The sequence below is a fragment of the Psittacula echo genome (assembly GCF_963264785.1).
Source record: "Psittacula echo genome assembly, chromosome: 5".
NCBI classification, from domain to species: Eukaryota; Metazoa; Chordata; class Aves; order Psittaciformes; family Psittacidae; genus Psittacula; species Psittacula echo.
Window position 1 is genome coordinate 69,145,892 of NC_137739.1, and position 14,138 is coordinate 69,160,029.

At 43.3% G+C, this 14,138-nt stretch overlaps 1 protein-coding gene across 1 annotated transcript; it reads left to right on the forward strand.

Moving 5' to 3' along the window:
• Window positions 1–1,314: 1,314 nt before the first annotated feature.
• Window positions 1,315–13,232, forward strand: PLD4 (phospholipase D family member 4; the record flags this gene model as incomplete). Its single annotated transcript, XM_080619504.1, has 10 exons — window positions 1,315–1,374; window positions 1,988–2,193; window positions 2,872–3,055; window positions 4,403–4,523; window positions 4,884–5,011; window positions 5,168–5,368; window positions 5,765–5,904; window positions 8,380–8,545; window positions 11,427–11,523; window positions 12,818–13,232. The coding sequence occupies 10 exons, from the start codon at window positions 1,315–1,317 to the stop codon at window positions 13,024–13,026; spliced, it is 1,512 nt and encodes a 503-aa protein (XP_080475630.1). The 3' UTR covers window positions 13,027–13,232.
• Between the last annotated feature and the right edge of the window lie 906 nt (window positions 13,233–14,138).

Here is a 14,138-nt window from a genome sequence, read left to right on the forward strand (position 1 = left end):
ATAGAAAGGTGGAGTAGGCAGGAGCTGGATGCACCATGGATATGTGTGGCCATACTGCCTTATGCATCTGGAAAGGCAGACACCATGAGCCCATCCAATTCAGGTGACAGTAGCCGTGAACATAGGGCAAGATGGATGTGACAAGCCTGGCAGGATCCTTCGTATCTAAAACTTATTTGAGTGTGGCCACCCACCACATATGCTGTGTTGCCACAGAGCAACTGCATATCTGATACCATGACAGCATGTTTACCTTCCTGGCTACAAATGCCCAGTGGCTCAGGGATAGTAAGTGGTGGATTGGGACTAGGCAGACAGTGATATCACCTGCTAGCACTTTTTGAAATCTATCATATCCCAGGATGTGCCATGAAAAATGTCCAGGTCTAGTGAAAGGTGTCCCTGTCCATGGCAGGGGGGTTGGAACTAGATGATCTTAAGGTCCTTTCCAACCCTAACCTTTCTATGAACCTATGATTCTAAATGACAGCTGACTCCTATGGGATAAATTCATCTCTGCTGATGCAGGGATAATTCATGATCTATTGGGCATGTGTGAAGTTCTTGGTCTGACCTTTTGAGAAGGCAAAGTAGGCCAGGGGCTACCTCCCCCTTGCCTACTAACTGCTTTGAGTTTTGCCGTATTTTGGTACTTTGTTTTGGGGTTACCTCTGCTGGTGATAACACAAGATTGGAGCAATATTGTCTGAGGAGGAAAAGAAGTCAAATTATTTTCTAGGGTCATTATTGCAACAGGAGTGAAGAGGAGTTTCTATTTTGGGCTGGTCCCCATCCACTTCACAAAGTCCCTTCTGGATGTGGCGCTGGCATTGCAGGCAACTCATAGGCATAGGAAGAGAGCAGGAGCCTAATGGAGTCACACACAGGATGACATTGATATTGTATGCTACCACTCACAGCTCCTGCACTTAATTATTGCTTGTTGGCAAATATTTTAGCTTTCAACAGGACAAAAGTGGGTGTTGAAGGATAACTTGAAAAGGCAGCGATGCAGTTCTTTACACATTTATCACTGAAGTGATTTTGGTGTGTAGACAACACCAGGGAAAAAGCACAGGGACCTGTCTCTCCCTCTCCCTTTGGAATCTGTTAATGTCACTCAAGACCCATAATACAGTGAGGATGTTGCACAGATCTGTACTTAAATCTCAGAGTGCTGTATAAAGCAATGGCAGTAACCTGCATTTTTAGTCTGTAACTGGCTTTTTACAAATGCTGCCGTAAAGCTTTATTTTTCCTCTTGCATACATTTCTGTTTTTCAGATTGTGAAAAAAGCATTAAAAACATTCCTGATGTTTAATGAGACCTCCAACATGAAATTAAGTGTGAACAATCAAAAAGACGTCAAAACGGTAATTATTGGGAAACACTACATTTGCTTACAAGAGCTAAGATTACACTGGCATTTCTGAAAAGATATAACAGATTAAGAGAAATGATTTTACTGCCCATTTTAGAAATCCATATAGGTTTCAGTCTTATTTGTAAACAAGTGAGTGACACAGCAATCCTCATTGATTTATCCAGTAGACTGATCAAACCTTGCTGAGAGGGAATAATGTGGAATCTAATCCTGCAGCCCTGGCTCTGGACAGTGTGTTATGGATTTCCTTCTTTTGATTTTTGTGGAGTTTTTGTTGAACACCCATTTGGCTTGTGCTAAAATAAAGCCAATAAATGTCAAATCAATCACAACGTTCTGGAAAAAAACCCCAAGTTTTTCAGTATGTTGGCACAGGAAAAATTAAACCAAAACTGAAATCTCAGTCCTCACATAAACCAACCCCTCTGTAGCTTCTGATCCACATTTTCAGTGGTGTATTAAAGAGTGCTGTCTGCCAGTAGCTGAAAGCAGAACTACTATTCAAAGATTGTGAGTTACCTGTAACAGATAGTCATCCATTAGCTGGTGTGTCAGTGACTTGGTGATCATTTAAATCTTATCCTATTTGCATTCTGTTCTAGTTTCCAATCTTAGGAGCAATTTTGATACTTGGTCTTGTTGTCTTGGTTGTTTACTTCATGAAAGTGGAAAGCACAGTTGATCCTAGCAGAGAAAAAGCAGTTGTCAACATTTACAAGGAGATGGAGGAGAAAGAAGAACTCTATGGAGATCTATCAGGAGCCACAATAATTAAGGAGGACACCAATGAATCAAATGACTCCTGCAGGTAAGCCAGGCTTGATGGCACATGGAGAAGTAATCACCCAGTGGAACAATAGTTACAGTGCTGACAGTATCAGCATGGCTTTTGTTCTCTTCCGATTGTATAACACGTGACAAAGTACCATTAATTTGGGAAGAGTGAGGGGTTTTTTAGGCATTGGGTCATTAGTAGTTGCCTGTTATGAGGGGCAGTAGGAGCAATATCAATACTCCTTGACTGTCCAGTGACTCTGTTGCATCGCCGCCATCTCCAGACATCCTCCCTTTGTGGCAGTGGTGGGAGGCAGCAGAGCAACCACTAGGCAAAGCAGCCGCTGCTGAGCTCACCTACTTTCAGAGGTCAGAGGGGTGAGTGGATGATTGTCCTGGCAGAGGGAAGGGGTACTAAAGCGACATCCAGCCCCAGGGTTTACTTTTCTTTTCATCTTTAGGATGAGAAGATAAAGAGCTCAGAACAGCTACTGATAAGCCATTGTGCTGGATTTAGGATCATTATGTATGATATACGCTTGGCTATAAGGACTGGGCATACAGAGTAGTCCCAGCTTGTTTGTCCAGCTATGCTTGTTTGCTTTTGAGGTTGATGTCCCAAATGGCCAAGTGTATGGCTTGAGAGCTTTCCTGCTTAGTTTCTTGTTTGGGTGACAGTCACTTGCTTCACAATATGCAACTGTCTTTGCAGCTTTGAACTGGTGGAAAATGTTCCTTATGACTTAGCTTTTGAGATAAACAGCACTGCAGCCAAACCCCTGTACAAAGCCTGGATGAGACTCCTTGATATAGCCCAGGAAAAGATTTATGTGGCTTCTTACTATTGGTCTCTTGCTGGCAAGGATATCAATGTCAATGATTCATCTTCCAAGCAGGTAGGAGCAAATCAATGACAAGCACATTTATGGTTGTATGTACATGTGGTAGATGGCAGATTGACTGTGAGGCCTGTCTTCCAGATGCTTCCTGCAAACCCAGAAAGGTTTTCCATGCTGGCCTAAAGCAGCACCCCAACTTTCCTCCTCCGGCCAAGTTAGACGCCATATGGGCTCTGTTTTCTCTGAATATTTCTGTCATGTTTTAAGAGGAACCGGACAGAGATCAGCCTCAAAACCACACTCTCTCACCCTGCAGATGGTCAGCCTGCGGTAGCGGCAGCCAGTGGCATGGGCCAGAGAGCCTGCAGGATCTGTATACACAAGTGAACATGCCAATTCCCACTGGCTAGCTGGAAGAGTCAGGAAACAAAGTCTGCTGGACTTTTACCTGCTTTAGAGGCTGCTTCTCCCCCATGTACAGGCACAGCATCTGCATCCAGCCATTTTGCAGATGTTCCTGAACCATGACATTGGGCAGCCATTTAGGACATTCATTCTTCTCCTGGGCATCCTTTGCAGTCAGGCTTCCTGCAGGGCCTCTCTGTCTCCACCACCAAAAATAAATGAGAGAGGCCACGGCACAGGCTCACCTTGCTACTGTTCAACGTGTTTAAGTGTCCCTTGGCTCTGTTCTGGCCTGTGGCAGCTGGCAGCCCCCCAGGCAATCCTGAGCAGGGTCTGAGGGACTATTCTGAAAAGCAGAGGGGACAAGGTCACCCTGTTTCAGGCAGGTGTGGAGTTTAGTCACGTGTCAGGAATTGTGCTGTTTGCTGACAGACCAGGTCCTGCCTGTTTATTACTGTAGGCCAGACCTCTGTCTCTGCCCTGGCACATCTTCCTTGGCCTCATGGGCTCTCTGGCATTTGTCTTCCTCTCCACATGTTCTGGTGATGTAAGATGACTCATTTCCTCTACAGAAAAAGAAGGGAAAGTGACAGATGTAAGGCTGAGCCTTGTCTCTGCTAAAGGGACAGCTCAGTGTACGGCAGCCTCTGTTATTTTATCCTTGGGGAGAACTGATGCAGTGTATCTCTTGAGCATCACCATCGAGTAGTTGATCTTCCTTGGGGCATTCACCTTTGAATTCTGGAATATTTGTGGTTGTATTTTTAAGCACTATCTCTAATATCATCAAACAACAGAAAATAAACTTTGATTCATACATTGGATCAGAATGTTTGCTCCCTTTTTTCTCTACTTGAAGCAATCCTAAAATAGACAAAATTTGTGACCTTTCTAGTGTTGGGCTTCTTCAAATAAAGCATCCATTAGTAACACTGTACTTGCATGTATCTTACTGAATGTTCTATAACAAAATACAAAAACTAGCGATGTACCATGCAGGGTGAAGATATTCTGAAAAGGTTTGAGAGACTACTTGCAGAGAACGTCTCTGTGTATGTTGCAGCAAGTATTCCAACTCTGGCGACTAATTCAACTGACCTTGAACTTTTAGAGGAAAAAGGTAATTATTCAGTGATGCACTCAGAACTTCTGCATTGCAATAGGGCATCTGAGACAAACTGGTCTCCAGGGCCTATTCTGGCATGGTGCTTATGTGGGTTCACAGGACAAGTGCTAAGTGTTCACTAGTTCATGATTTTTGTGTATGTTGTCATGCCCTTAAGGATTTTTCTGAAATTTCACATTTTGCATATTTTTGCAAGTTACTGTATCCCCAGGAATGAGCACTTGTGAATTTTGGTAGTTATTAGTGGCTGCAAGTATTAGATATCCAGACATGTCCTGGCTATCAGGGAAGCAGTATAGATTACCATCTCCAGCTGTGTCTAAGTTCTTTTTGCCTCTTCCCACTTTTCTTCAGGGGCTCACATAAAGAAGGTTGATTTTGGACATTTGGCAGGAGGAGTGTTGCACAGTAAATTCTGGATTGTAGACATGAAACACATATACATTGGTAGTGCAAATATGGACTGGAGATCTTTATCTCAGGTAAGCTCTGCTTCAAAAAAATGGGGGAAAATTCATGTGCTAGCACATAACAGAGGAACATCATGATGTAAAATACTGATTGAGTGGGAGAAACAGCAAAGAAACCCTTGGAGGCGGCTCTTTCTGGGGCTGTGACATAGCTTGCTCTCTTTGTAGGTGAAAGAATTTGGTGCTGTGATATACAACTGCAGCTGCTTGGCCAAAGACCTCTGGAAAACATTTAGTACTTACTGGGATCTTGGACATCCTAATGCTACCATCCCATTCCCTTGGCCTCTTAATTATTCTACCCACATTAACATGCATCAGCCTCTGGAAGCAGAATTCAATGGAATCTTGACAAAAGCCTATTTTTCTGTAAGTATGTTTAGAAGTATCAGGATAGACTGTGAACTGTATTCAAACATAGGCCAGAAAATTTTCTTCAGCAGTCCTCAGTTACTTGTGTTCCAGTTGGATAATAATTAATTCAACAGGTTTCTCTGGAACTGCTCAACGAATAAGGGCTGACCCAGTTCATCCATCATGTAGTATGGCCAGAATGGGGTGCACAGGTCTTCTTTGATCACCAGTGGGTTCAGTATATCAGTATCTGACCCATCAGGTCATGTAAGGCATGAGGAAAGATAGCGGTTCACTTTAAGCGTTTCGTGCTATTGCAATGAAAACTGAACTGGTCTGAATATAAATGACTCACAGAATCTGACAGAAAAAAGGATGAAATCACTGACCTGTGTGTTTTCTTCTTTTCAGGCTTCCCCTCCAGCATTTTGTCCAGAAGGTCGCACCAATGACCTCTTTGCTATAACCAGTATTATCAGTGAGGCACAGAAATTTGTCTATGTTTCTGTTATGGAATATTTCCCTACCAGCCGTTTCGTTCACCCAGAAATGTACAATTTATATCTTGAACAAATCAGTTGACTGACCTTTTTAAAGGAAAAATATGCTATTCCGCCCCTTCTGCAACAGGAATATTCAGAGTGGAGAGAACTGAGGCTTTGCTCTGAACTCTTGACTGCCTCATGGACTGTGCAAATACTGATGCTACAGGAAGGATGGTATCCAATACTGTCCATGTGCTTCACTAGTGGTTTAAATCAGTCTCCCATGCTCTTCACACAGCAAGAAAACTGTGAAGTGACAGATCAGGAACAATCAGAATACCGCTCTCTTCAAAACATAGCAGAGCAGCTTTGTGAATAGAGAGAGGAATGGAAACAGCAGAAAGATACCTGACATCAGGCTTTTCAGGGAAAATATTCTTGTTCCTCTCTTCCACTCCTGTTTCTTTCTTTCTGTTCTTTACTTCTGAAGACTCTTGACTTCTGGTTCTGCTGCCTGTTTCGTGTACTTGACCCATAGTTTAAAGAGTGATTCTGAACTGTCTTTGCTGACCTCTGCAAGCTGAAACAGTCTCTAAAAAGAAACTTCTGGGCTTTTATTTTCCCTTTTTTACAGTTCCATCTAAGGACATCAAAGTTCCATGCATGCAGCAGGTGCTCTCAAAAAGAAGGTGGTAGTGGTGATCTGGAATGGTCAGGTTTTTTGTAGTGGACCACTGCCTAAGGTCACAGCAGAATTATGCAGACTCTGTACCTCAGCTCATATCTGGGCAATACAAAAAGTTAGTCAGCCATGGGGCAATCACTAAGACTCCAAATCCTCTTAGATATGCTTGAATTAGGATGTTTACATGCAGCCAACTGTCCTGAGTATTATCTGCTTATAACATTTCTGAGTTTTCCAATTGTTTAAATAATCTGACTGAGAAAGAAGCTCAAGCAAAATAATTATGTACAACGTGGCTTGTAAGGAATAGGGTGAGCTCTAGCTTTCCATTTAGCCAGAATTATACCATGCATCATGTCCTTTGGCATGATGGTATAAAGTCTTTTGTTGTTGCTGAGCATGTGTTAGCAGGAAGGATAATAGATAGACACAGATAATTCCACTGTCTTTGAAATGAAATCTCAAAGATGAGCTTCCAGTTGGAGGATACTTTTTATAAATCAAACAACTTCGAGGATTTTCGGTTTCTGTTGTACAGTTGAATCTCTGTGTTTCTCATCTCCTGCTATTAGCTAAGAATAGGTTCACAGAAAGTCTTTTTTCCCCTTAGGAATGAGTGTGTTAATACTCCTCATTCTTCATCTGAAGCCTTAATCCACCATTTATGACATCTAGGGCCTGATCAGATGCAAAAAAGAGTTTGAAAGGCCTAGGGAAAGCGGTGCGGGGCCTCGGGCTATCTCCACAGCAACCAGCTGTAGTGCAACGAATTGAGGCTGATTAGTTCAGGTTAGGTTCCTCCAGCAGCTGAGGCAGAAGGAACAAAGCTTCTATCTTAATGCCTGAGTGTTAATCAACTCAAACCTGATATATTTAAAAATTGGAAACTGTTGAAAAATAGGATTTCTAAATAAGTTTTTCTGAGTTTTTCAGATCTGCAAGACAGCCTGACCCTGAAAGCACATGGCTAGTCTGCCGATTGTGATAGGACAATGTGCAATGGAGAATTAGAGAATTCAGGGCTTTGTACATAAGGCCCAAGGAATAAGTTAGGCAAATTAATTAATCATTGCCCATGGGACAGTGAGCGAGTGCTGGACCTCTCTGTATCAGTCCTTCAATCTGTATTGGAGATGCTTGTTTTCCTCCGTGCAGCACTTGTTAGGATCTACAGGATGAAAGTCCTATATGGGCATTTTGGAGTTACTAGTCTTGGGATGTACATTGTCCAGCACTTAGTGTTGTGTAGTTGGGTCAAGGATGTTAAAATTTTTCCCCTAAGCTACTATCAAAGCAAGTGTCATGGAAATGGAGAGCCCCATGTTCATGAGAGCACAGATGTGTCCGTTACCTCGGGGGCACATGGCATACTAAAGAGGACAAGGAGGGGCAGGGAGGGATAGTGTCCACACTAAGTCCTGAAATGGCCATATTCTACAAAGTGGTTCTTAGGCTTTCCTCTGGGCTCTGCGCTGTCCTTTTTACTTCATGCTGTATGATCTGGCTTTACATTGGAGTTGTTATTGTTATTTTTAGTTTCCTAAAGCAATGAGCATGATGGCACCATGCAGTATGTGTAGCTGTGTACATGTGCTTTACTAAGCTTTAAACTTCTTGATAGTTTTCAACCTAATTTGGCAGAGACTGGAGGTCTCAAAACGCACTGTGAAATGAACTGGCTGTGTAGAAGGCAGAAATCTTACTTATACCTCCAGTGAAGGCACAAGTGCTCCTCTTACTAGGTACTCGAGATCCCACCTGTGCACAATGTTACTCCTATTCTTGGTTTATTATTGCAGCTTTCTACTGAACTATTTCAAAACTGCCCCTTTTTCCACCCTCCTACTTTTCTCTAGATACTGGCCAGCCATTGACAACGCTCTGAGACGTGCAGCTTTTGAATGCAGAGTACAAATTCGGCTTCTGGTCAGCTGCTGGACCCACTCTGACCCAGCCATGCTCTACTATCTGAGGTCCCTACGTGCTCTCAACAATCCACATGCTCACATCAGTGTCAGCGTGGTACGATAAGAAACCTGATTTTGAAAAGGCAGCTTGAGAATACAAGCCTCCCACTGACTTTTTGAGTCTAAGCTGCCAGTTGTGTGTGCAAGTACTAGGTTTTAGAGAAGCAGATTGTCATAGAATCATAGAACCATAGAATAGCCAGGGTTGGAAAGGACCTTAAGATCATCTAGTTCCAACCCCCCTGCCATGGGCAGGGACACCCCACACTAAACCATGTCACCCAAGGCCTCATCCAACCTGGCCTTGAACATCGCCAAGGATGGAGCATTCACAACCTCCCTGGGCAACCCATTCCAGTGCCTCACCACCCTCTCAGTAAAGAATTTCTTCCTTATATCCAGTCTAAACTTCCCCTGTTTAAGTTTGAACCCGTTACCCCTTGTCCTGTCACTACAGTCCCTAATGAAGAGTCCATCCCCAGCACCCTTGTGCCCTTCCTATTTATTGCTATTTAGTCCCCCTGGTATGAGGAGTTGAACAAGATCAGTGCCCTCAAATACAATCCAATATTTTCTGTGGTACTGCAGGGGCAGAATAGCCTGGTGTCACCCATGAATGCCAGCAAGCTTGGAATTAGGCAGTGGCAAATAGATTAGGCTGTTACACCACAAGATACAAGCTTGCTTTCAGTACTTATTACAGGCAGAAACAAGCTGAATAGAGGATTTATTTGGCTCTGACGGTGCCCATTTTAACCCATTACCCCTTGTCCTATCACTACAGTCCTCAGCGAAGAGTCCCTCCCCAGCATCCCTGTAGGCCCCCTTCAGATACTGGAAGGCTGCTATGAGGTCTCCACACAGCCTTCTCTTCTCCAGCCTGAACAGCCCCAACTTTCTCAGCCTGTCTCCATACGGGAGGTGCTCCAGTCCCCTGATCATCCTCGTGGCCCTCCTCTGGACTTGTTCCAACAGTTCCATGTCCTTTTTATGTTGAGGACACCAGAACTGCACACAATGCTCCAAGTGAGGTCTCACAAGAGCAGAGTAGAGGGGCAGGATCACCTCCTTCGACCTGCTGGTCACGCTCCTTTTGATGCAGCCCAGGATACGGTTGGCTTTCTGGGCTGCGAGCTCACACTGAAGCCGGCTCATGTTCATTTTTTCATCGACCAACACCCCCAAGTCCTCCTCCGCAGGGCTGCTCTGAATCTCTTCTCTGCCCAACCTGTAGCTCTGCCTGGGATTGCTGCGAGCCAGGTGTAGGATTTGGCATGGTTAAACTTCATCAGGTTGACATCAGCCCACCTCACAAGTGTGTCGAGGTCCCTCTGGATGGCATCCCTTCCCTCCAGTGTATCAACCGAACCACACAGCTTGGTGTCATCGGCAAACTTGCTGAGGGCGCACTCAATCCCACTGTCCATGTCACCGACAAAGATGTTGAACAAGACCGGTCCCAACACCGATCCCTGAGGGACACCACTCATTACCGGTCTCCAGCCGGACATCGAGCCATTGACCACAACTCTTTGTGTGCAGCCATCCAGCCAGTTCTTTATCCACTGAGTGGTCCACCCATCAAATTGATGTCTCTCCAATTTAGAGACAAGGATGTCATGTGGGACAGTGTCCAATGCTTTGCACAAGTCCAGGTAGATGACATCAACTGTTCTACCCCTTTCCATCAGTTCCGTAGCCCCATTACAGAAGGCCACCAAATTGGTCAGGCAGGATTTCCCCTTAGTGAAGCCATGCTGGCATTGCAGTGACTGTTTCAGGTCCTTGAAAAAATAAAGCCCAAGGAATAATCTTGAAGAAGCAGCTACTGCAAGCTACTAATGATATCAAGGGATGTGCCTAACTGCAGCACTTGTGACAAGAGCCAATGGCTTTAAGATGAAAGAGGATAAATCCAGGTGAGATATTAGGAAGAAATTCTTTACTAGGAGAGTGGTGAGGCACTTGCACAGGCTGCTCAGAGAAGCTGTGGCTGCGCCATCCCTGAAAGTGTTCAAGGCCAGGTTGGATGGGGCTTTGAGCAACTTGGCCTACTGGAAGGTGTCCCTGCCCATAATAGGGGGGCTGGAACTGGATGATCTTTAAGGTACCTTCCAACCCAAACCATTCTCTGATTATCCAGGCAGTAGCTTTTGCTGAGCACCATAACAGTGACAGTTTATATGGCAACCTAGTGCTCTTTTCAAAGACCTTTTCCTATATTAAGCATCTTAAATGGGTCTAATTACTGTCAGTTTTTTACAATTGAAATCCCTGTTGACTGCCTAGAAAAATGGACCCGTTTGTGAACACTATTACACACAGGCCATAGGCACCAGGCTGGAGTGCATCAAGTGGAGGGAGGTGGTATGGAAGCTCCTGACATGATGCAGTTACCATGAGAGAGTGAAGTCACAGAACTAAGATGGAATGTTTTTTACCAAAAGGAAAAAACAAGCAAACAAACAAACAAAAAACAAAAAAAGTAGAGTCTGATAAGAGTTAACACAAAAAGTTAGGGATTATTGCTGCCCACAGTACCCCTTGTGTCTGTGATCAGCCCGTTCTAGCACAAAATAAGAGCAGCAATCAGTGGTAAATGCAGATCTATTAAACAGCTGCCTAAAACTGCATTTAATTGTCTGCCCTGTAATGATAATAGCTGTGCCACTAATGGAACATTGTGAAGCAAACATTATCCTTATCTGATCTCAATTGCTTATCCAATTTTACGTATAGTGGAAATACTATTTGTTAGTTCTCTTGGATAAGAGTAAAATCTGTTTTATGGTACATTTAATAACAGTGGGTGGACTATTCTGTTCTTTCTGTACTATTCTATTCTTTGTAAATATAGAAAATCTGCATTGTGCAATCATGCAATCTGTTCCTCACTATGGTATTTCTATATATATTTTTAATTTCTCTCTCTCCAGAAACTCTTCATTGTTCCAGTTATGAATCACACAAATATTCCTCATGGGAGAGTGAATCACAACAAATATATGGTCACTGATAAAGTAGCCTATATTGGTATGTATTCCATTAATCCAAACACCATATATTTAGACCTGTAGGATTGAGGCTGAGATAAGGATGGGCTGCAATATCAAAAAAGACCCGATTTTGCCATGTAAATCAGTCTCTGGGTAAAGAAGAAGAGATGTGAAAGGGAGACAGTAATATAGGTCAGGTTCAGCAAGAGATTATTTCATATGACTGTGAACCAATAAGAACAGAGCATGACAAGTCTGAGTTCACAGCTTGTGACAAGCACAGTAGGAATTTCACAGACTGTGTGCTCGTAATGATGCAGTGATAGCTGATGCTCTAGTATATAACATGATGCTTTAATAAAACTAAATTGCTGGGAGGAATTAATTCCACGCACTGTTTGTTGAACAGAACTCTAGGAAAGGAAATGAAAAAACAGTAATGTCAATTGCTGCTCAATTCCTGGAAGTCAGATTTATGTTTATTTTTTACTCTCTTATTAGTATCCCTCAAGAAAAGCAATGTGAAAGAGCTCTGCCATTTCAGTCAGCTCATCCTACAAGCAATGCAAACCAGCAAATAGCCTAATCTTTCAGCGGGCTGAGCACTTGCAGCTCCAATTGCATTTAATAGAACTTTTTTTTTACTGAATTGTCTTTTGATGACAGATATGCAGATAATTTGTTTTCATGGCTAAGCACCTTCCGGAATTGACGGCAGATTTTCCTAGCTAAGGCACATACCAGGAGAAGTGCTAAGTGATAAAATGTGTATTTTTTCCACAATATTTGATTTACTGAATTATGGTAGCTTTGGAGAGAGCCCTAGACAATGCCTGCTGCTGGATTCCCAACTTCGCCTCGTTTAAAAGCTGACATTGCATGCTGAGCTCACAGCAGCTCCCAAGGTTTTATTGATCCAGGGTCCAGTTTCTTCTCTTGCTTTCATTTAACAAGAGAATTAAGTCCATTAAGGACGTTTTCTTTAAACACAGAACCTCATATCAAACGCTGACTTTTACCTCTCTTAATACCTCAATGTAGCACTCTATTCGCATATTTGTAATTATGAGGTTTGAGCATCTCTGTCACACGCTGTAAGGAATCAGAAGGTTATGAAGCTTCAGGGTTGCAGTTAGTACTCACTTTCCAAAACCTGAGGTCTGGAATAAGAAGGAGGTGACCTGATTTTTGCTGCTCTATAGGTCCTAATGAGATTTGCAGCTGTACAGCAAATCAGCAAAGCCAGGCAAATGTGGGCTTAACAAGTATGGGGATCAAACAGAACACTGGGAAATTAATGTTTTCTAATTAGGTACTTTTTCATTGCATAGGGACTTCGAATTGGTCAGAAGATTACTTCATTAACACTGCTGGCGTGGGACTAATTATCAAGCAGAATTCAACCAACCTGCAGAGAAGGCAACTGCCTATCCAGGAACAATTAAAACATCTTTTTGAGCGAGACTGGAATTCCAAATATGCAGTGAATCTGGAAGATGTGCAGGGACAGAAAGACTGTAACTGGAGAGGCAGGCTCTGAAGTGAATTGAAATATAGATTTAAAATAAAACAAAAAGCCCCACTTGAATCTTGTTCCCTGTGCAGAACAGGGAGTTTTCTCTTTCTGTCTTTGTCAGAAAAATTGTTTCAGTGTGGTATCCACATTGACATGGGGGGAACTTCTCATAGTTGACTCTGCCTGCAAAACCATTAGTCAATTGACACTTCTCTTTTTTTGTGTGATTACCTCACTCCAGAGTTAATGAAATGCATACAGTGTTATATGATAAGCTATCTGATATTAAAGCAAACCTGGAAGATACAACTGGATCTTAGTACATCAGAGACGCAGATTGCCATGCTATTTTATCTTAGGAAGCTATATACTTCAACCTTAATGTTCCATTAACAGTATTTGCTTACAGGTGTTTAACCATATTTTCAATAAACTCCTGGCCACTTTAAGATTTTGAGCTGTTTAAATAATCGCCTACAATAGCGAGGGCAGATTTTTAAAAGCATTTAGGAATTAGAGGTATGGTGAAATACCCATATTTAAGTGTTGAGGCTAGTTTCTAGAATTAAGAACCTGTGATTTAAATCGGGAGCCCTGAGTGTTTGGGGATGCTTGGATATCTGTGCATTGGCCACAGGCAGTAAATGGGATGGCAAAAGCAGAGCAAAGCTGATGTGTGAGTGCTGGGTTGACAACGGCATCCCACCTACTCTGTGAGCAGTGCTTGGAGAGCCTCCTTGCTCCTTTGGGGCTGTCTTGGTGCTGACCCTGACCAGTGTTGTGTCTCTGGGCTTCCTTTTCTGCTGCAGTCACACAGGGACCATAAACCTGAGCCATCTGGTTCCTTATGTCCATATCCACCACTGTGTGGTGGCTTTGCCCTGGGTGATTCTCAGAAGTGACAGGAAAGGAAAGCAGAGCATTGTGATGGGGAAGTCTGTACTCCCACTACCCAGTCCGTGTCTGCATCAGGAACCAAAATGCACCTGAATGAGGCCCTGCCAAGAGGGGCATGAAGCTGAGCTGCTACAGGCCTTTCGAGGCTGGCAAGATCTGCAGCACTTTCACAGCTCAGAGATGGAGTGCCCGATCTCTCCGTGGTGCCATGCTCTGGGCTCTGTGCCATGAGCACATGT